The sequence below is a fragment of the Nanorana parkeri genome, unplaced genomic scaffold (assembly GCF_000935625.1).
Source record: "Nanorana parkeri isolate BGI_ZX_2015 unplaced genomic scaffold, ASM93562v1 scaffold223, whole genome shotgun sequence".
NCBI lineage: Eukaryota > Metazoa > Chordata > Amphibia > Anura > Dicroglossidae > Nanorana > Nanorana parkeri.
The window spans coordinates 1,007,598-1,029,374 of record NW_017306491.1 but is presented as its reverse complement, the minus strand read 5'-3'; the positions used below and the strand labels follow the sequence as shown (position 1 = coordinate 1,029,374).

Sequence of the window (21,777 nt, the reverse complement as noted above, 5' to 3'; positions counted from 1 at the left end):
TTAGGCCTCTGGTGGCAGTAAAACCCAACAAGTTCTAAACTTTCCCTATTTTATCCAAAACTAAAAAATGTTTTGGCTATAGATACACATTAAAGCTGAAGTCCTGGTAAGAAAAACACTGTTAAAAAGGCATGTATTAAAGTAAGGTGCCGCTCATTGGATAAGACTGTTGTATTTGTCTTTAAAAAAGTCAAAAAGATTGCTGTAACTGCCCTTTTCTTTTTCGTGGTCAATGAACAGACCAATATGTGTTTTGCTGCTTCAAAACCAAGTGCCTTGTCGGTTATAAGCCTGACACGCGATCCTTCCCCCTGACCATCTCAAAAAGCATTTCTAGTAGTAATGTTACTTACAAATACAATATATGGCTAAACTTTTGTGGAAATGGGACTATCACACCTATATGATCTTGTTGGATATTCCATTCCAAATCCATGTGCACTGAGGTGAAGTTGCCCCACCATGTTACAGCTATAACGGTCTCCATAATTCTGGGAAAGCTTTTTACAAGAATATTTGTACCCATTCAGCCAAAAGAGCAGCTGTGAGCCCAGGTACTGATGTTGCATGAGAAGAGCTGGCTCACAGATGGTGTTCCAATTTACCCCAAAAAGGTGTTCAACAGGGTTGAGGCAGGGCACTCAGGCCAGTACATATACGGTATATTCATACACTTGTCTGGGTGACAACTACCTAAGAGGAGATTTTTTCTTATTTTGTGGAGAACTCCTCTGGCTTTCTGTTGCATCTCTGGAACAGGAAGCGAAGGGAAATCACCCCAATGGTATGCAGACAACAAAAAATACAAAAATCAGCCGACAAGACTCAACCTTTCCCTCCTCTATCCATGACAAAACAAAACAGCTATACATACATTTTATTATCATGATACTGTATATTCCTGCTCTTGTGTAAGCAGGACCTCTAGTGGTGATCCAAAAAATAAACTTGCATTGGCTGAATTTTTGCATTCATAACCAAACCTAAAAGCTTGCAAAACGTAGATAAAGCTTAAAGTGATATTAAAGTCAAAAGGATTTTAAACCATTTCAAATGCTGATGAAATCACTTACAATGAATGCTACTTCTTGATGTTTAAAAGTTTTAATTTCCTGTATAATCAGCTGGTCCCCTGAGCACTGGCCCGGATAGCTTGTTTTAGAGTGACTCCTTTCTCAAGCAGAGTGCTATGCAGTCACCCTTGTGTGTGTCTCCACAAACACAGCAAGTCAAGCTGCTTCACTCTTCCTTGGCCCCCCGTCTAGTAGATGAACAGTTGCTGGAGTCTGCACTGCCCTTTGCGATTCTGTACTGGACAGGACATTCAGAGAAGCTGACCTAAGAGACTTGGAAGGAGTGGTTCATAAACATGATGACTAAGTGTTTGGGTAAAAATGGAAAGCAATGCTTTTCTGGGCAATGTAAATTTGTTTCACCTGGATTCATAATTGGGAAAAAAAAAAAAAGTTTGAGAGTTTAATGAGAGGGGGGAAATATGCGGTGCTTTGGTGCACACTACTTTACCACACAAGTATGCAGTGACGTGCTGCAAAGGGCAGCTTTGTCTGTAATCAGCAACAAGTGCCCAGCTTACCCAAAAATGAAAAAAATAAAAAAAAGGGCCCTAGCAGCACAAAATAAAGTATACCCTTCCCCAAATAAAACAACAACAAAACTCCTAAACACTAAACCTCAACCCATTTTTTAAACCTGGAAGAATATAAAAAAATATGGATAAATGTGAAATAAGACTAAAAGGTTTAAATAGCCCAATAAAACAAACAGAAATTAAAATGAATCAGATTGGGGGTGATGGTCCTAAATATAGTTCAGGGTAAATGTAAAAAAAAATGTTTTGCATCCAAAATATGTGATACCAGAATACGTATTTCATGAAAATCATACGGTTCATGCAGCCTTTAAAGATGACTGAAATTTAGTATCAAGATCCCCCCCATAGATTTCAATGGGATTTGCTGCCAATTTCAGATTCATTCAACCCTAGACCCATGCCTTTTTGGGACACAGCTTCCACATTTTAGGTCCTCATTAAATCTTCATTCACACCTCTTCATATTATGCATATGCGCTTCCCAATAGAAATAATGTATCAAAAGAAATGTTGTGCTAGGTGTATGTGTGATGCAATACACCTTGGGGTGCACCTTTATATACCGAATGGATGTCATGCAAATGTCATACACCTGGCAGAACTTTCAGGTCTCGTTCACATGGGCAGCAAAGGGGCGGTAAAACCAAGCAGTTGATCGGCAGTTTTAACTGCTCCTCGTCATCTGCTGCAATGTTAGCACTACGGCCAAATGGTGCTGCATACATTGCTGCAACCACAACGCTTTGCAAAAAAACATACAGCATGTCACGTTTGACAGACGGTGCCGCGTGTCAAACGTAAACCACGGATCGTGCTGCAGTGCATGCTTATGCAGTTATGGCACGGTATTGTAATAGAAAATTCCCATTGGGAATAAAGATAAATCTGCATTCAGGGCATGGCAGTATCACCTGCTAAACGTGGGACAGCAGCTGCTCCATCGCCCTCTCCACCACAGATAACTTTTCAGAAGGTCGTGGAGGCTGCCATCCAAGGGAACCCCTTTGTTTTGCATCAAAAATGCATGTTAAACACATTGATATTTACTACAATGTAAATGCAGGTGCATTAAAAGGCATTGGTATCAATAAGGCCATGTGTGCCTGAAACACGTTAGCGGGTTTATGTTGTGAACGGTTTATCTGATATTTCATAAAGGGAGTGTAACATGAAGCTGTGTGGTGAAACCTGCATTATATTCGTTGCATACTGAGGCAGGCAGAATCTTTCCTGAGAATCAGCTATTCCCAATTCATTCTAAAGCGCTGTGCAAACTGTTGGCGCTATATAATATTGGGCTACAGGTTGAGTGGGTTTCCAATGCAGTTGTGTCTTGAAATAGATTACCATTGGTATTGCGCATTTTGCCTTTGAAATATGTATTGCAAAGTTGTTCATCTTCTGGGCAAATGTAAAAGTCTGCACCAGGGTTTCAGAACTCCATTCTGTCTGACTCTGCTCAGCACGCAGCAAGTCTTTTTTCAGTCAAATTCCTATCTCTGCTGCGAGATCGGCATCACAAGCAGAAAGTGCGAGGCTAGCCATAGACATGCAGATGTCTCCCAAACATTGGAAGGATGAGTGGGACCCTCTTAAAAAAACCAAAACACAGCATTCCCCAATATTGCTTATTCAACAACATAAGTGGCTGTCACGCTGTCTACAACTTCCTTCCCTTTTCTCACTGACTTCTGACTTCTTATCGCCTCTTATTTTAGCTCTAAACGGGTCTAATATTTTTGCTAGGCTGTCTAATCATTCAGTCCCATTATCCATGCAGACTGTAGGTGGTAGGTTATACGTATCCATTATTATTGTGATAAAAAGCTGGTTGAAGGAGATTTGAATTGTTTAACAATTGGCTTGTTTGTGGCCAACACTCGGCAATCAGATTAGTAAAATTACTAAAGTGAGATCGCTGAACATAATTTCTGGATTTTATGGGTTAATGAGCTCAGCCTTGACGGAGCAGCATTTATTTCTAGTATTTTATATGACCTACATGAACTGAACAAACGTCTTTGCAGTTTTTACTTTTTTGCTCAAAAGCACAAACACATGGGGCTCATTCGAAGTAACAATGAAAGGAACAAAGCCCGATAAAATCCATAACAAACATTAACATTTCACTTTACTGCAGCTGGATTGCCAAAAAAACATCCCGACTGAGCAAAGTACAAGAAGCCATCACAAACAAACAAATCAGAATTCCCTTTGCTGCAGCCGGACTGGTTTAAAAACAGTTTGACCGATTCCCCTAGGTATCGTACTTTACTCCTTGTAGCGGTTTTCCTGAACAAGCTCCAGAAAGTGCCAATTAACCTTAAATGAGAAAACCTGAAATCACCAGGGGAATTGATCAAAACTGGAGGAGACAGAATCTGGCTGCCATGGGCAACGGCTCCAATCAGCTTCTTTAATTTTCAAAGCTTAACCAAAACTAAAAAGAGAGAAGTGGTTTGGTTGCTATGGGCAACTACTCCAGATTCTGTCCACTCCAGGTTTGGGTACACTACAGGGTTAAAAAGAGAGATTTCCAGGAACAAATCCTCCCCCTTCATTATCCAAATCAGGTTTTAGTAGTAACTATTAATAAACCAGGACACTTGTCTTAAAGGCATAGCTCACATTTTTCTGACCCCATTTCATGTTGCGCCCATATTTACGGTGTTTAAAATTAGCGCATTCCCTTCCTTTTAGCACCCCCCTTCCTGAATTGCGGGGTGCTTCTTCTTGAACTGACCGGTTCATTTTTGAACAGCAGTGCGTTGATCGTGTGACTGGAAATACTACAAGCTCCATTTGCCACCACAACAGAGACCCTAATAGATTGCACCTACACATGTGCGGCACCATCACTGCACTTGTAGTCCATTGTCTACTTCCTCCAACCCCGTCCTTAAAAATGATCCTTACCTTCATACGGACATGAGATGTAAAAATGTATGGGCCTGTGCACACTGATCTGGGGTGCAATGCTCTGCAGGCTTCACTGCAAAAATTCAGCAAAAGCACTTTTCCCTTTTTTTTTTGTTATAAAAGTTGGATTATACTTTTATAACTAATCTTCATAAACTTGCCTGGTTCCACACTCTGGTATCGGCTCCATTGAAGTGATCCAACTTCTGCTGGAACCAGTGATCCTGCACTGTCACTGGGAATTCAGAGGGTCTTCTCCTAAATCTTCCATAAGTGAAACCGCTACAGAGAGAAGCCCCCAGATACAGCAAGACACATAGCTGTGCACCAGCCATTGCACACATTACCCACAGCAGTGTGCTGACGCTGGTCACATGACCTCCAATCAGCTGACTTCCCCTCCGTCTGCTCTTTTTCAGCTCTCTCAGCTACTTATGCTGCCTGCTGAGGAAGTTAGCAGACACAATGCAGAACACTTGTAAATGCACAACTGAAATATAAGGCTGCACCAGCCAGTCATGTCACAACATTTATCCTTATACATGTTCTGGGAGAGAGGTTAAGGGCCGGTGCACACCTAGGCGTCACCTCACTGCTCGGCAGTCGTGCACGATTCCGCACGGATTACCGTGGGGTCAGGAGTCGCCAAAGTGTGAACTGATCGCGGTGTGGGTGCCATTACTTTCGAATGGCACACCAGTCGTGCCTAGCTAAAACAGCCGCACTTCGCGTATCGCAAAAAAAAAGGTACATGTACTTTTTTTCTGCGATTTCCGCGCAGATGTCACCCCATTTAAATCAATGGGGCCACGCAGCAATCGCTGCCTGCATTGTGTAGGACCGCGCGATCCCGGAGGTTTGCACTGGGCCTCATAAAAGATTGAGGGCTTGCTCACACCATGTCCAGACCAGAACAGTTTGTTCCCAGAACAAATGTATCCCTATGGTATTTCTAGGCTCTGTTAACCCCAGTGCAGTCCGTTCGGGTCTAAAAAAAAAAATACTGCTTGTCTCATTTTCTCTGGTCTGGAACGCATGGAAACACATAACAATGCATGCAAACGCACTGAAAAGCCCATTTTAAGCGTAAAATGATTTTGATTTTGCGTTATTTCGTTTTTCGGGGTACGGGTCCGAAAGTCAATTTGTTTCGGTATTCGGGCGAAATTCGCTAGCGGTAGTCTGTTTCGTTCGTTTCGTTGCAGCAAAGTGACATTAAATTTGTTCATAAACGAAAAAGGCGTACAGACTACCGCTAACAAATTTCGTCTGAAATGTCATTTTCGGAAATCCGGATTTGTTTTCATTCGTCATTTCTGTTATACAGAAATTCGGATACATCCTAATCTCAGAATAACGAAAATTAGTCCGAAAAACTAATTTTTCCGAAACGAATCGCACATGTCTAGCGTTTGCAGATCTGCTCCACAGCTGGTCCGGACACGGTGTGAACATAGCCTAAAGCGGAACTCCACACAGCAATGAATGACGTTATTTAATGCCGCTCAGTCAATTCACTAAACGTTATCTCATGAGGTAAAATGGTCATGTGACCTTTTTTAGTGAAATAGATGAGATAAAAGAAAGTCAATTCATTAAAAACATGTGAGAATAAATAATGCTAAAACTGAACAACATGAGATAAATATAACATAAAATACATTTGTCAATTCACTAGGAAATGTAAAAAAAAAGGGCATGTTAGGGCCACAAATATCATGAAGTGGCCCCATGATATTGCGAAATGGGCCCTACAATCACTATTTTTAGTCATCTTTAACTACTTGGAGACCAGGGGGTTAACCCCCCTTCCTGTCCAGACCATTTTTTAGTATTTAGCACTGAGGTACTTTGACATTTATTCACAGGTCTATTCACTAAGGCCTGGTTCACACCTAGGTGTTTTTGAGCAGTTGGAAAAGCGCTTTTAAACGCCCGAGACAAAAAATCACCATGATTTCCAATGGCCCTTGTTCACACCTGAGCAGAAATCGTCAGCAGGAGAACATCAAACGCCTGAAAAGGTGCATGAGCTTATTTGGGTGGTTAACAGCGTGCTTTTGCCCTCAATGGAAATGCACGAAAATGTGTGGCAGAAGCATGTTGAATATTTTCGTGTGCGTTTTTGCGCATACGTCCATTGCCCGCAATGTTTCTTAAGCTGCCAGTCAAAACATGTGTCTTCATGTAAGTGCATACAAGCGCCTAAAAATGATGCTGCCTAGGTGTTCACCCGGCCTAAGGGCCTGTTCACACCACTGGCAGTGCGTTCCAGCGCAGTTAGCTGCTGGAACGCACTGTATCGCATAGTACGGCAGACATGCCCCTGTCTGCAGTGTGATCATGCACACCAGATTGCATGGCACATTAGTGCTTGCGTTGCGGTCCAGTGCGATTGGAAAAAATGCTGCATACGCTATTTTTGAAGATCGCACTGGACCGAAATGCAGGCGATCACACTGCGAGTGGGAGGGGGGGGGGGGGGGGGGCGTGGCTGCGGTGCCATTGACTTCAACGCACCACCATGGCCCCTCCTGCCCCTGAACACATGGAGCCAGCTGGAATGCGATTCAGTGCCTTCCAGAGCCTGACCGCTCTGGAACGCACTGTTTGTGGTGTGAACCGGGGTCTCAGGTGGGCACAGCTAACCTGAGACCCCGCAGAGTCCACCACAAACCGCACACAGCCCACCACATATTCTGCACAGCCAACCGGAGATCCTGCAGAGCGCACCATGGACTCTGCAGAGCCTACCTGAGACCCTGCAGATCCCACCACAGATCCTGCACAGCCAACCTGAGACCCTGCACAGCTCATCATAGGCCCCGCGTAGCCCACCATAGACCCTGCAAAGCCCACCTGAGACTCTCAGGTGGGCTATGCAAAATCTATGGTGGGCTGTGCAGAGTCCCAGTACATGTGCACTCCTCTTACCAGCAGTTCCCCAGCCAGCCTTCCAGGACATCCACCATTAGCCCTGAGCAGCCTGCTGCCAGGCCCTGGCCTTGTCCACCTCCACACCGGCACTGCTGAGCCTGGCCTCCTCCAGCTCTATGATTAGGCAGCCATGACTGCCTGATTCTGTGCAGCCCGGCTCGCCCCACTGTTTTGGGGGTGGCATTTCCTCCTGGAAAGTGATGCCCAAGCCAAAGGCACTTGTTTGCCATGTGGTGGATATGCCCCGCACTAAACCCAAGAACAATAATGTAATATATTGTAGCTTTCCAGTCCTTAGATGTGGTGGCCAACTTTTTTACAATAAGAACAATTTAGCAAGTGCAGAAAATTCCTGTTGATCTTGCCAGAAATGCAGCGTCCTTATCCTTATCATGAACTGGAAGCAAAAATAATGTTATCTTTCTTGTGTAAACTAGTAATACCATCCAGCCATGTGCAATCTTGATTGCACATGATTGAATGATGGAAGCCAGCAGAGCTTCATCTTAAGGTGCCCATACACCTTACGACCATCGCAAGACCTTTGTCTTGCGATGGTCGTAAGCTCATTGAAAGCTCGTACGATCTGACCACCTTGGACGGGCAGATCGTACTTGGGATCATCGAAAGTCTGCCCCGCTGAGGCGCGGGCTTCCGATCACTGCAAACAGGCAGTGTGCGCGTGCGCACACCGGCCCGTTCGGCAGTTGTCGAACAAGCAGGCCACTAACCCGCCGAGAATCGTACGATTTTCGGCTGGTTTTCTAGCGTGCTCCTTAGACAAAAGACGTGCGACCGTACAGTAGAAACGGTTGCACGTCTTCGTTCACACTGCTCGATTCTCGTACGATCGCGAAATTTCCCTACGTTTCTACTCTACGGTCGCACGTCTTTTGTCTAAGGAGCACGCTAGAAAACCAGCCGAAAATCGTACGATTTTCGGCTGGTTTGAACGGTGCTCGGGAGACAAATGCCGAACGGGCCGGTGTGCGCACACGCGCACACTGCCCGTTCAGCATTGCGGTCATCGGAAGCCCGCCCCTCAGGGGGGCGGGCTTGCGATGATCGAGAGTACGATCTGCCTGTCCAAGATGGCAGATCGTATGTTTTTTTAATTACTTTACAACCATCGTAAGACTAAGGTCTTGCGATGGTTGTACAGTGTATGGCCACCTTTATTCACCAAGCAAAGGGAAAATTCCCTTGCAAAGTGAACAACCTATTTGCTTATAGTAAATCGACCCCCAGATGTATGGGAACACCCAAATCCCAGGAGTCAGGAATGACAACAGCCAGATCTTGCTGTATGAGCACCCAAGACAAATCAGAGGAGTCTGCTTCAGTTACCTAGTCTTCACCTTAACTAAAATGTAATTTCTGGGTGAACTGGCCTTGCATGCATGCCTTTTAATCTCAGCCAAGTAAATAAGCTATTTATAATTTGGTAAACACAGACAAATTGTTTTCTCCAGACCAATGTTGATTAGGTCTGTGCACAAAAATATCTTCACCTCCCTTCAAATATGTTCCATATAAAATGTGGTGATTATGTTAGAAGTAATTCAGTAATACATGTATTTTATTCCTATGGGTTCCTGTACTTTGACTATCGTTATACTCCTTTGTATTGCCTTGGTTAGTAAGCCCAACGTACACATGAATGCATTAAACACAATAAAAGACAGACACATTGTGACACCCTTTAATGGACCCTTCAACAGAGCAATTTTATTCCATTAACGTCTAATTACTAATCCTTTTAACAAAATGTTCAAATGTCAATATTTCTGTAGTGTTTATGGATTCCACTCCTGCAGTGTAAGGAGGATAAGGCCACTAGCTAATATCAAATAAAAAATTCCTCTCTAAGCTGGTTGCCATTGCTATGGTATCCATGAGATCTCCCCGAGTGAGGTATCTTGATGCTGATGTGAACTCCTTTGTTCTGCTTGACAGCCGGAGGGAGTTTGGAGTTCCCTTCTGTTGAGGCTAAATGTTTTGCATCTTTGAAAGCTGCAAGAAAACATTGATTGTGTTCACAAACTGGATTTTTCTGTGGATCCCTGGACAGTCTGTAAACAGAAAATGGATGATGTCTCAGATTTTGAACTTCGTGTCCAGTATCTACATTGGTCTCTGTCTCATCAGATTGTAGACTGGGTCTACAGACTCTGTTGAATATGTGGCATTTTTCTTTGAGAGTGAATGCTGTGCAAGGTGCTTGAAAAGTTTTTAGGCATTTCACTTCTGCAAGTCCAGTTTGCTTCTCTTCCTGTGTGGATTTGGTTGGTTTAGCCAATGATAATATCTGAGCGGTGAAAGGATTTGATTGAGGCTGAAATGTAAGTGTTCCATCATCTGGTGCCACCCAGCTGCTATCAGCGACCTATTTACAAAAAATGATGAGAAAGAATGTTCTTCAATCAACACACAACATATTAGTTAGGTATTACACGTGTGCCCATGTTCATGGCCCAGAATATTGGCACCCCTGCATTTCTTTCAGATAATGCACCACTTTGCCTAAACATTTGTAATTGCAACAATTTTCTGCACATTCTCATGTTTATTTCTTTTGTTTGTATTGGTATGACACAAAAAAGTGGAGAAAAAAAGCCAAATCTGACACATTCCATGCAAAACTCCATAAATGGACTGGGCAAAATTATTGGCACCATCTCCAAATTGAAAGAAATGCATGCATTCCAAGTCTGGGTTGCTCGAATAATTTGTAATTAAACTCGCCTGTATCAATTAACAGGTGCTGACAATATAGAAATCACACCGGCAACCAGTTAAAATGGCAAAAAATGTACTCAACCTTTCTGTTGTGCGTCTCTGTGTGCCACACAGAGCATGGAGAAAAGAAAGAACACCAAATAATTATCTGAGGATTTGAGAACACAAATTGTGGAAAAGCATGGACAATCTCAGGGTTACAAGTCCAGAGATCTTAATGTTTGTGTGTCCACTGTGCGCAACATTGTCAAGAAGTTTAAAGGCCATGGCACTGTAGCTAATCTCCCTGAATGTGGACGAAAGAGAACAATTGATCAAAGATTGCAATTAAGGATTGTTGGAATGATGGGGAAAGACCCTCGGTCAACTTCCAGACAAATTCAAGCTGACCTTCAGGCACAGGGTACAACTGTGTCAGCTCACACTTTACGTCGCCATCTGAATGAAAAGGAACGCTATGGTAGGAGACCCAAGAGGACCCCACTGCTGACACAGAAACATAAAAAAGCCAGATTGGAGTTTGCCAAAACTTACCAACAGGTACAGGAAACCAAAATCCTTTTGGGAGAATGTGCTGTGGACAGATGAAACAAAGCTTTTTGGTAAAGCCCATCATTCTACGGTTTTCAGAAAAAGAAATATAAAAAAAACAAAGTCTGTACAGTCAAACATGGGGGAGGTTCACTGATGTTTTGCGGTTGCTTTGCTGCTTCAGGCGCTGGATGTCTTGATTGTTTGAAATGCATTATGAAATCTGAAGGCTACCAAAGAATTCTGCGGTGCAATGTAGGGCCCAGTGTCAGAAAGTTGGGTCTCCGCCAGAGGTCATGAGTCTTACACCCAGAAATGGTTTCAGACAAAGCGCTGGAGAGTACTGAACTGGCCAGCAATGAGTCCAGATCTGAATCCCATAGAGCTCCTGTGGAGAGATCTCAAAACAGCAGTTGGGAAAGGGAACTCTTCCAATCTGAGAGACCTGGAGCAGTTGGCGAAAGAAGAATGGTCCAAAATTACTGTAGAGAGGTGTAAGAAACTCATTGATGGTTACAGGAAGCCATTGATTTCAGCTATTTTTTCCAAGTTCTGTGCTACCAAATATTAATTGTCAATAACTTTGTCCAGTCCATTTTTTGGAGTTTGGCTTTTTTTCTCTATTTGTTTGTGTCATACCCAAACAAACAAAATAAATAAACATGAGAATGAGTAAACATTTGTAATTGCAACAATTTAATGGTAGTTTTCCTGGTTGTCATACTGATCGCTTGGCTTCAGCATTCGGAAATATATGCTGATCAGCTGTTCTGACTTCACTTTCTACATACTTGTTCCAAGCCAGCGACTTACCAAATATTCAATCAGAATACAGGCCAGGCAGCTAGTTTCTTCGTAAGGAGGTTGGTAATAGCTTCCCACTTATTTTGCTTATGACAGGTCTCTTTTTAGAGATATATATTTCAAAATAAAATGTCCGCAACTAATCTACTTATTGAATGCATGATGTATTTCTGTTCTGTCCTTGTAGCTGTAAAGGGACATATTAATTAAGTAGTGGCTGGTGGGTGGAACAACAGCACGCAATGGGGAGATGCAGGAAATCTAGTCCCCCCTTAAGTGTCGGATTGTTAAAATTCTACCAGCAGATGTAGCTTTGCAAGAGATTAAAGGTCCCATTTAATAGTGATGGGACAGGTAAGTATTATTTGTGTACATTTAAAGGCTGTCTTTTTCTTTTCTTTCTTGCTTTAAGACTAAGGATGAGCTCAGGTTCAGACTCAACCCAGTCATGGAAGGGAGCTCCTGCCACTGCTGTCCAATCATCTGTTGACAGGGAATTCCCCGCCAACAGCTGCATGTAAGGGGGCAGATGCAGTTATGTCAATGCTTTTATATGGCCACATGGCTATATATTTGGTCAATGACATTTTGACACGTGGCCATATAAGGTCAATGATGCCAGCACAAGCATGCTGTTGCCCTGTTTATGTGCAGCTCTGGGGCAGCAAATGTTCCAGCCCGCAGCTGATTGGGCAGCTGGTCCCATGTAGTTTCCAGGTTTGGAAGAGCTCAGGTTAGGACCTGACTCATTCTTATTTAAGATTAACTATTTTACTACAAAGTGTTTGTCTATTTTTAAGTGACCCTGTCACTAAGGAGAGGAAATTAACCTTAACCCAACCTGTAGAAGAAGAAGGTGTATACTTACTTACCTTACCACAAGGGCACACAGAGAACAATTGTTTGCTATGCACCCCGTTTACACCAAAATAATGGTGTAATGTGCCATGCAGTGCAGAAAAATGCAGGCATGCAACATTTTTCTGCAGTACAATGGATAACACTGGAGGTCACCACACCACAGAGCACTGCACTACAGAACAGCACAGTACACCACGTTGCTATATGGACACCTGAATGGAGTGTACACTTTGTACACTGCCAATAAAGTAAAAAAAAGTAAACAGTGCCCTACGTTGTAATAACGGAAGACACTGCTATGCATCACTGCCACCCAGCAGAAGCCAGTCGCATGCTAAAATGTTCAGTTTTAAGACTTCTGTGAACCAGTCCTTAAAGTGACATTAAACCCTCAGATTTTTTAACATAAAACAATACTGTAATGTGCGCCTTACTGTAATCCATGGTTGTTTCCCTTCTCTTTGCTGTTCTTCCTTTTAAATCTGTATCTGTTCTCATGCTGGGCAGAACTTCTGTTATGCAGCAGACTGCCTTGTCTCTGAAATGACTACATGGTGTCTGTGTGTAGGTTCACAACCTGAGCCAGCACTACAGGAAGAGGCACTCAGCTGCAAAGGGAAGTTCTCCCCAAGCATGAGAAGATATGAGGATTTAAAAGGAAGAGCAGCAAAGAGAAGGGAAACTACCATGGATTACAGTAAGGCACGCATTACACTATTGGTTTATGTAAAAAAATCTGAGGGTTTAATGTCACTTTAAAATGTCACTGTGTTGCTGATCTCCCCTTCATCAAACCTTCTCATCAGGCTTATCATAGGGGGTCCATCCTGAAATAGACGTTGCATTTGTGGGGCTTATGCCCCTTTATCAAGCCTGATAAAGGGGAATCTGCCCCTAGATGCATTTCCTGGGTAACTACACTCTCACACCCCTTCAGGAAGTAAACGGAGGGATGTACAAATCCCGGATCCCTATTGCAGTTGTCCGAATATAACACATTTCCCATGATGGTAGCGACATTCCCACACCCCTTCAGGAAGTGAGTGGATTGACACACACATGTTGCGGCTGTCAGCTCAGACTTCCAACAAATACAGGCACAGGTAGTTCCAGCTTTATCCTGGCCTGTCAGCTATCTGAACCAGGAGGAGGTAGACGTGAGTCATCATGCGTTATCACTGGCCACTTTGATGCTTACCCCCGCCCTCTAATGTGATGATTGTCTAACAAACGCCTTCTCCTGTCAGAGAGAGAGTAATACTCTTATTAATCTTATTCTAAATAAAAAGTTTTATTGCGCCTGATTGATGCTCTTCCTTTTTCACATTTTGTTTTTTGCATACCTGCACATTCCTTGTGTTGATTTGGTCCATATTAAGGAGCATATATTAAAGAATCTGGTCGTGTACAGACTAATCCATAGCTCAGGACTCTGCTTCTATGCAGACTGTCCAACACTTCTGTTCCTAAATTAAGCTCTTGCCCATCTGATAATGCTCTGGCTTTCCCACTGATTTCTATAACCTAAGTAGGAGCATGTAACCTACCATCAAGGAATCATCAAGTACAATGCCATTGACTCCAGCTCAACAGCTTGGATTTGTCTGCAGCCAAACCAACATGCCCTTCCCTGTGAAGTTTAAAAGGAGACTGGTCACATTAAAAATAAACTAGAAACCCCTTTAAAAGGCACCTTCTGTGGCTCTACTTAGATGTATCCAGGCAGTAGACTATGGAGGGGTGAAGGCACAGGATAAATGGAAGGTACATATAAATGTTCATAAAGCTGAGGCAGAGCTAATTACCAAGAGTAAGATTCTATTGCCATCATAATCTTGGGTTTGCCATCGAGTGTCACTGATTGGCACACAGGGGTAGGGCAACAAAGGAACAAGTTGTCCTATTGCTTGTATAGTAAACTGCAGAGCACAGGCATCTTTCACTTGTACAGACACCCCAGGGGGCAGCTGCTTTAGTGAGAGCTGGATGGATATATGCTTCGTAGAATGTAAAACAAAGAAGCAGAATCCAAACTTCTGGCTGGTTGCCTCCATGCCCAGAATGGTTTCATAAAGCCGTACTGCATCCTCATAGTTGTCACAGCTACAGTACAAGGTAACTCTCAGAATTTCTGTCCCATAGTGTACCCGTCTGATTCCCCAAACTGGCGTATGCACATCCAGACAGTAAAACTCATCACTATTTTGACTGAATGTGCAAAATTGTCCCAAGTTAAGCTCGGTATTGACATGATCCCAAGGTGGTAGCTGGAAGAAGCTATGCAGAAGAGAGATCCTTTCTTCACCCAGATCTTCACGGAGGAAAAGTGTCACTGAGATACCTGGAAATTCAAACTTCCTCTTCCGACACTCATATCTTGGTACTGGAGCACCTTGTTCCGAAATCAGGAAGAGGGGTGTCTCTACATTAAGGCCTTGCAGTAGTCGGTCAATTGCTTGGTGGAATGCCGTGAAATCACCTTTACTGACAAGCAAGTGAACTGCGACAGTCAAGTCAGAGTGTTGGGCATCCATCTAAAAACAGCTTTAAAAAAAAACACTTGTATGAAACTATTATCATAAAACTCCATACATTTCTCCATGATACAATAACATTGGACCTATGCATTTAGGAAGATGGTGAGGTACTTCTATTTCCTTGAACAATACAAACACATTATTGTCCTCAGACTCTGCTAAGCCACTTCACATTGTCATCTACTGTATACACCATTGCATCCATTCCCCACGCCTCATGGCATAGAAAGTGCTAGAGCGGAATTTGCTGAAATGTATACTGACAAGCCACAATGCTTCAGGAAGAATGTTCTTTGGACATATCAGACAAAGCAAGAGCTTTTTGGCAAGTCACATCAGCTGTGTGTGCACAGATTAAAAAATAAAGCTTTCAAGGAAAGAACACTGTACCTACTGTGAAACATGGAGGGGCCCATCCTTTGGGGCTGCTTTGCTGCAGCTTGCATGGGGTTCCTTGAATCTATGCAGGGCATGATGAAATCTCAAGACTATCAATTAATTGTGGACCGAAACCTACTGCTAAGTGTCAGAAAGCTCTGTCTCAGTGGACGGTCATGGGCCTTCCAGCAAGATAATAACCCAAAACACACAGCTATAAATACCCTTTAATGGCTAACAACATCAAAACATTGGACTATTCTGAAATGGCCATCTGTTAGCCCTCATCTAAATCCTAACGAACATCTATGGAAAAGGCTGAAAAATAAAGTCTGGAAAAGGTACCCTTCAAACCTGAGGGAGCTGGAGCAGTTAATGAAAAAAGGGACAAACTACCTCTTGGCAGGTGCAGAAGTTTCATTGAGAGCTACAGAAATCACTTCTTTGCAGTTTCATTGTTTTGTTGTAAGAAATATAATGCTGGCTTGGAGAGGGTTGAAGCCAAACAGAGTTTTGCTGCATCTTATATGCAACAACAATAAAGTATCAGATCTTAAAGGTGGTGGAACAAAATATGAGGTTAAGGGTCCCATCATTTTTGTTCATGCTATTTTCTTTTGTTTTATTATCAAAATATTCTGATGAATCAAAAATCAAAAGCAAAGTCTCATTTTTATTAAATGATCAAAGATGGATACCGATTACTTTTAGGTTTAAGGTTGTTTCAAGAAAATTGGGGGTTATTTTTTTTGTGGAAGGGTAGAAACAAATTTGTCCACATCTGTATACTTCAAACTGGCTCACTCATAGACTTACATTATGAGAAGGGGCAGTAAAGAACAATGATTTTGTATCACTGCAAAGCAAACTCTGCAGTGTAAAAAGCAAATACGGCCACCCTTAATGTCAATATACACATAGAAACAAAAGCTGTTTTTATAGCATTAATACACATTGGTAACAACATTTTAGCCACTTTGACCTCTTTTACAAGTATATCTAAAAATTAAATGAAAAGACTATACATTATACTGCAAACACTACAAGAATAACTCCCTGATAATACACTATACTGTCCTTTTAAAAAGAAATGAACACTGATTAATCTATGAATGTTGTGCTTGGTAAACACGCCATTACCTACGATGGTTACATCATGCTATGTTGCCCATGTTCTGATTAAGACTTGAAAAAGTCCTGTTTAACTGCACAGATTTCACAGGAGCAGGAAAGGCACTGCTTCCTTTCATTGTGCTTTGCTCTCTGTAAATATTTGCAGACTGAGCTGTCTGGCTGTGTTCAGACCTACAGGGCTTGGTCTAATAAGCTTTGATGGGCAATAGTGTCTACTAACCCATAGGGCACAGGGTCACCACTATATTCCTGAAACTGCAACTTGATTGTTGTAAGTCATGGGACTTATTTTTCTCTGCAATATATTATAAAATATGAGACATTTAATTCCAGCTAGTCATTCTAGAAATTGATGAAACCAACTGATAGACATGCTCTCTTACACTATCACATTGCTTCCTGGTGTCATCAATGGCCCTCATTTACCAAATGTCTTCCCAAAATGTCATACTAAGTTGTCATGTGTGATTTATTGATAAAGAAGCCTCACTGTGCTGCTGCCAACCTAAGTTTCCACTTGTGTGACCATTGGAGAAAAGGGCATTGCAGCCTCTTCTACCTAGAGCACTGAACTGGGAGGGTAGTGATGGTGGGAAAGAAGGATTTGGGGTGGTAGAAAGTCCTCATCCTCAGTTTGCAGAGAAAGGAAGAATGTTCTAAACAGAGATAAATATATTCAAATGTTCTATTTCTTTTTCTTGGGGGTGGGGTGTGTAGAGTCATGCAATATTACGATATATTAATTGAATCAATATTGGCCTTTCAATATGCATCTCAAATGATGACAGTATTAATAGAAGTTATAGTAATATTTTAAACAATGACACTTACCTTTCTAGATTTATTATAGCAGATACTGTGAATTTGTGCAATCTTTTTTTTCCTTTCATGACTTTAGTAATTCTGTAGTTTGCTATCAGTTGTTGATTATCTCTTTAGGTTTGATATGCATGGCCATATTATCTGGATTGGAAATAAAAGGCATCCACTTGTGTTGTCTATCTTTGCATTTTCCTTGATATTGCTGAATCCGTCTCCTTGTATCAAGCTGTGTTAGGACAGCCATGAATAAACCAATTTAAAAAGGGTTTTCAAATGCCCCATACTGGCTTTTAAAGGATCGATACAAATTATTAAAGGGTTAGTACACCCAAACTGATATTTGAGCTTTCGAGAGTTGATGGATAGTTAAACTACCTAACAATTTCTTCTATCTCTTGGGGACTCTATTGATAAGATCTCAGCACCTGCATCCCTAGGTCTACACGCTTGCTCTGTTGCCAGTAGGAGGGTTTCTTATTCCATTTGTTTCATGATTATTTATGAAATGGAACAGGAAGAGCTAGGATACAAAACAGTAAGTGAGAGGAACCACCACTCCCAGGTGGATAGTGACAGAGTGTAATATTATGGCAGGGAGATATCGCTATTAAAGCATCCAAGGCATAAGAAGATGGACCCACCAGGCTCCACATATAAAAAATATCACTAAGTAGACTGATCCTAAGAAAACACTTATTTATAAATACATTATTTACACATCATGTCAGCTGTCACACAGATGCTGATGAGTTCTTATTGGTTATATTACTCTTCTTGCTTAGGAAGCATGTACATGATTCATAATGATACTTTTGACCATATTGCCTGCCCTGCTGCACAAAACCACTTTTCATTGTGATCTTTGCTCTTTACATGTGCCCTTCTAGTCCTGTTGTAAAAGTTAATGCTAAATTTTCCCAGTCACTGCGGTCAAGGAACAGGTTTGGAGCTCAGAAGTGTGCATGCATGGAGCACTGATGATGATCACAGGGTACAATGCTGTCACACGACACATCATTGCATTACAATTGACACATGTCTTGGCCCTGTATAGTTGTGCAATACCCATGAGACTCTTACCCATGACCAGTTTGGAATAAACAATGACGATATGGGGTGATGCAAATGACCCTAATTCTTATGCATGTTCCAGAAGGGCTCATCGGCATCAGTTTAATAGCCAATATGCAAGCAAGGTAGCTATAGAGAAATAACACAGACAGGAAAAACTATGCAGGTACACCTGAGCCATATTACTGCAATCCTTTCTCTGATTGTAATACAAGCACCGATAAAAGTTTTATTCATAGCCGTCTTAAAAAACAGCCAAGTCAGCAAGATTTCACTTGATGGAAAACTACAGGACATGTGAAAATATCGTCTTTTTCTTTACCACCCAAGAGTCCATCTAAACCTGTCACTGATTTAAAGTTGATATAAAAGTTGACCTAACTAGTGAAAAGGATTGGCTGACTTCATGAGTGACCTGGCAAAAAAACCTGGCCAATCCATATGCAACTTCTTACTGTTTTCAGCTGCTGCATGCTCCAAACACCTAATATTCATTATGATCAGAGCATTGCATTGTGAGATGTGATACGAGCGTAGCAGAACTCAGAAAAGTGTGTGCAGCAATATAGTGGAACCTGCATTTCACTAGGTATTCAGCGTTTACAGTTTCATTGAATTTATAATTTAGTGACATGTTAATTTTGAATATTTAGGAGTACTAGGATTACTCTATGGCTAACGTAAAATAAAACTGGCAATTAGGAAGCACCAGGGCCATCCCTATAATGAGGCAGCATGATACAGTTGCCTCAGGTGACATCTCATTGGGTTTTGTGGTGGCAGGTGTCCCTTCTGCCCCCTTTCCAGACAGAGTGTCCCAGGTTGCATAGAGCTCTCAGGAACCTGGGACGCTCTGGCCAGCTCAGCTACTGGCAATGAGTGATGTCAGTGAGCTGGGCGGGATGCAGGACAGAGGTACTGTGCACAACTTCACCCCTTTCCCCCGATAACGTGCACCGCCAACCCCCGCATCCATCCAGGCTACCATTGCTGATCCCCCTTTCTGACTATAATACTTATCTGGCTGCCATGCTAATCCAGTGGCTTCAGAATTTTCTGTGTGACTGACTTGGAACAAGCATGAAAATGAAGAGTTCAGTCTACTTTGACTTTCCTGAGCTGCTTGCTTGTTCTGGGTCAGTGTCTTAAGGTATGAAAGCCAGACACAGCTGCAAGTCCAAAATTTTTAGAATGCTATCAATGATGACAGCTAGACAAGTTCATTTTGTTACATTCTGAATGGATATTTGTACGAATTTTATTAAATGCGAACGAGTCCCTGAGGGGCGGGCTTCCGATGACCGCAATGCTGAACAGGCAGTGTGCGCGTGCGCACACCGGCCCGTGCGGCATTGATCTTACGATCATGTTAAAAACCAGCCGAAAACCGTACGATTCTCGGCTGGTTTTCTAGCGGCTCCTTAGACAAAAGACGTGCGACCGTACAGTAAAAACGTTTGCACGCCTTCCATACACTTTGCGATTATCGTACGATCGCGGGATTTAACACGATTATCGTGCGATAATCGCACAGTGTATGGGCACCTTTACTCTCAGCACAGGATTCCTAACAAGAAACCACTGTGCAGAATGTAACCGATATCTACTATACCGTGTCTCTCTGCAGACCAATAAGCCGCGCTCTCTAGCTGAATTCTACAAATGCATACTGACATAATAGTTGTGTATGACTATAGAAAATTGTTAGGAGACTGCGTGGGTCTAATATCATATTATCAAAACCAGTCAAGGAAACCATTTGTTTTATTTTTGGTGAAGAAGGCGATTAACTATCAAGACTAAAGATGGCCATACACCTATAGATTATCTACAGATTTTCTATGGTGAGATGGAAAAAGTGCAACAGATTCCTCCATGTACGCTAAACTGTGTGGATGGAGGAATCTTCCGCTGTGCCAAGCTTCAATATCTTGCTATTTGTCCCCGTTAGGTCTCAAAATACCTGAACAAGGACTGCATCCAATCAGATTGTTCAGGTGTTTTGCGAGCCAGTGGGGCCGACTAGCAAGATTCTGAAGATTGGCCCAGCGGGAGATTCCTCCAGTCACACAGTTTAGCGTAGATGGAGAAATCTGTTGCACTTTATCCATCTGACCATAGAAAATCTGCAGATAATCTATAGGTGTTTGGGCAGCTTAAGTTGTGTCATTCAGTGACTGGCAAAGACTTTATGGCTATGGATTTAAAGACAGTGATTCTCGCCATATGTTAAAAAGCAGCACAGTGTGTCAGTGCTGGTCAGGTAAAGTTCTGAACTGCAATGTTGGCTTTCATTATAGAATATTTATTATAATATAATCTATTATATATATTATATGGTATCCGCAGGGTACAATGGGGAAAGTGCTTTGTGTAATGCTGAACTCCTGAGCTCACCTTTTCCTGTTATTTATACCCCATAAGCTGCCAGAATGTTTCTTAGTAGCACAGTATGACATATTCACACTTCTTTGGTACATTTCAACTGTTAAACCTATAGATTTCAGTGCCATAGGTTTCCAAAACCTAGTAAAGTCTAGACTGGATCACACATCTTTCCTCAGCAATATGCATAATTATGATTTCTAAAGATATAGGAATGCAGGATAAATCATCACTGACCTGCTGTGTCTGGTGGGTGAACGTGTTCATGTTGCTCCACTATACAGATCTTCCGTCTTCCTAAGACTAAACTGGAAACGGAATAGTCCCAACCTTTCCTCTTGTGTGCCTATTCTGGGACAGAGACCACCCTTCTGCATCACAAAGCCAACCATAACATCTATTGTCACAGTAATTTATGACACAAGCCACCACCGTTTTCTCCCCCTTGCTGAGCTGCACTATAAAAGGGCATTTCATAGAACTTTAAGAACAAAAGTAATAATCAGCCACACTGTGTTGTATTACAAATAAAGCTTACGTATTTCATCAGCTGCCAGAAAGAGACATTCTTCCTCATTTTACTGGCATTTTCCAAAATTGTGTTTTTAACAAAATATTACTTTTTTTTATTTTGTATTAATTAAGATATAAATATACATAAAAACTAAATGTTGTACTTGTTTTTCAGCCAGCACCCTGGCGGTATGATTATGCAGGATTTAACATGCCAAAGCGGTACATTGTTTTTCATGGCAATTTGTTGTTTTATATAGTAGGCCTGTAATTCTTAGTAAATTGTAGGAATTAGGGCTGGAACTGATTACAATTTTTGTGTTTGATTCATCTAAATTTTTTTAAATCGATTAATTTCGATTAATTATAACGCACATACAGATCCAACTACATTGGCCTATACACATACAGCACAGCAATGAAGTAATAAAATGGACTAGGATTACACTAATCCAGCACGTTATTATTCTCACGTGCCCCACTCAATATGGCCGCCGCTTGAGTGGGGCAACTCAGAATAATAACGTGCTGGAT

The 21,777-nt window shown here is 42.0% G+C and overlaps 2 protein-coding genes across 2 annotated transcripts in view; both read right to left on the bottom strand.

Moving 5' to 3' along the window:
- Positions 1-4,915, bottom strand: part of LOC108786708 (putative serine protease K12H4.7) — a 53,541-nt gene extending 48,626 nt beyond the window's left edge. Inside the window, exon 1 of the mRNA XM_018556059.1 lies at positions 4,693-4,915. Coding sequence (XP_018411561.1) covers positions 4,693-4,875 — 183 coding nt within the window. The 5' untranslated portion in view covers positions 4,876-4,915. The remainder of the gene's footprint in view (positions 1-4,692) is intronic.
- Positions 4,916-9,257: 4,342 nt separating this feature from the next.
- FAM124B (family with sequence similarity 124 member B) lies at positions 9,258-21,077 on the bottom strand. Its single transcript, XM_018556062.1, has 3 exons — positions 20,968-21,077; positions 14,209-14,947; positions 9,258-9,854 (listed from the first exon to the last, which is right to left on the bottom strand). Exons 2-3 carry the CDS (start codon positions 14,935-14,937, stop codon positions 9,315-9,317), a joined length of 1,269 nt encoding a protein of 422 aa, XP_018411564.1. The 5' UTR covers positions 14,938-14,947; positions 20,968-21,077; the 3' UTR covers positions 9,258-9,314.
- Positions 21,078-21,777: the final 700 nt, after the last annotated feature.

Excerpts from the sequence above, each read along its gene's own strand:
- FAM124B (XM_018556062.1), bottom strand. The coding sequence starts at position 14,937 with ATGGATGCCCAACACTCTGACTTGACTGTCGCAGTTCACTTGCTTGTC. Across the intron at positions 9,855-14,208 it reads GCAATAGAATCTTACTCTTG|GTCGCTGATAGCAGCTGGGT; the intron begins GTAATTAGCTCT and ends TTTTGTAAATAG.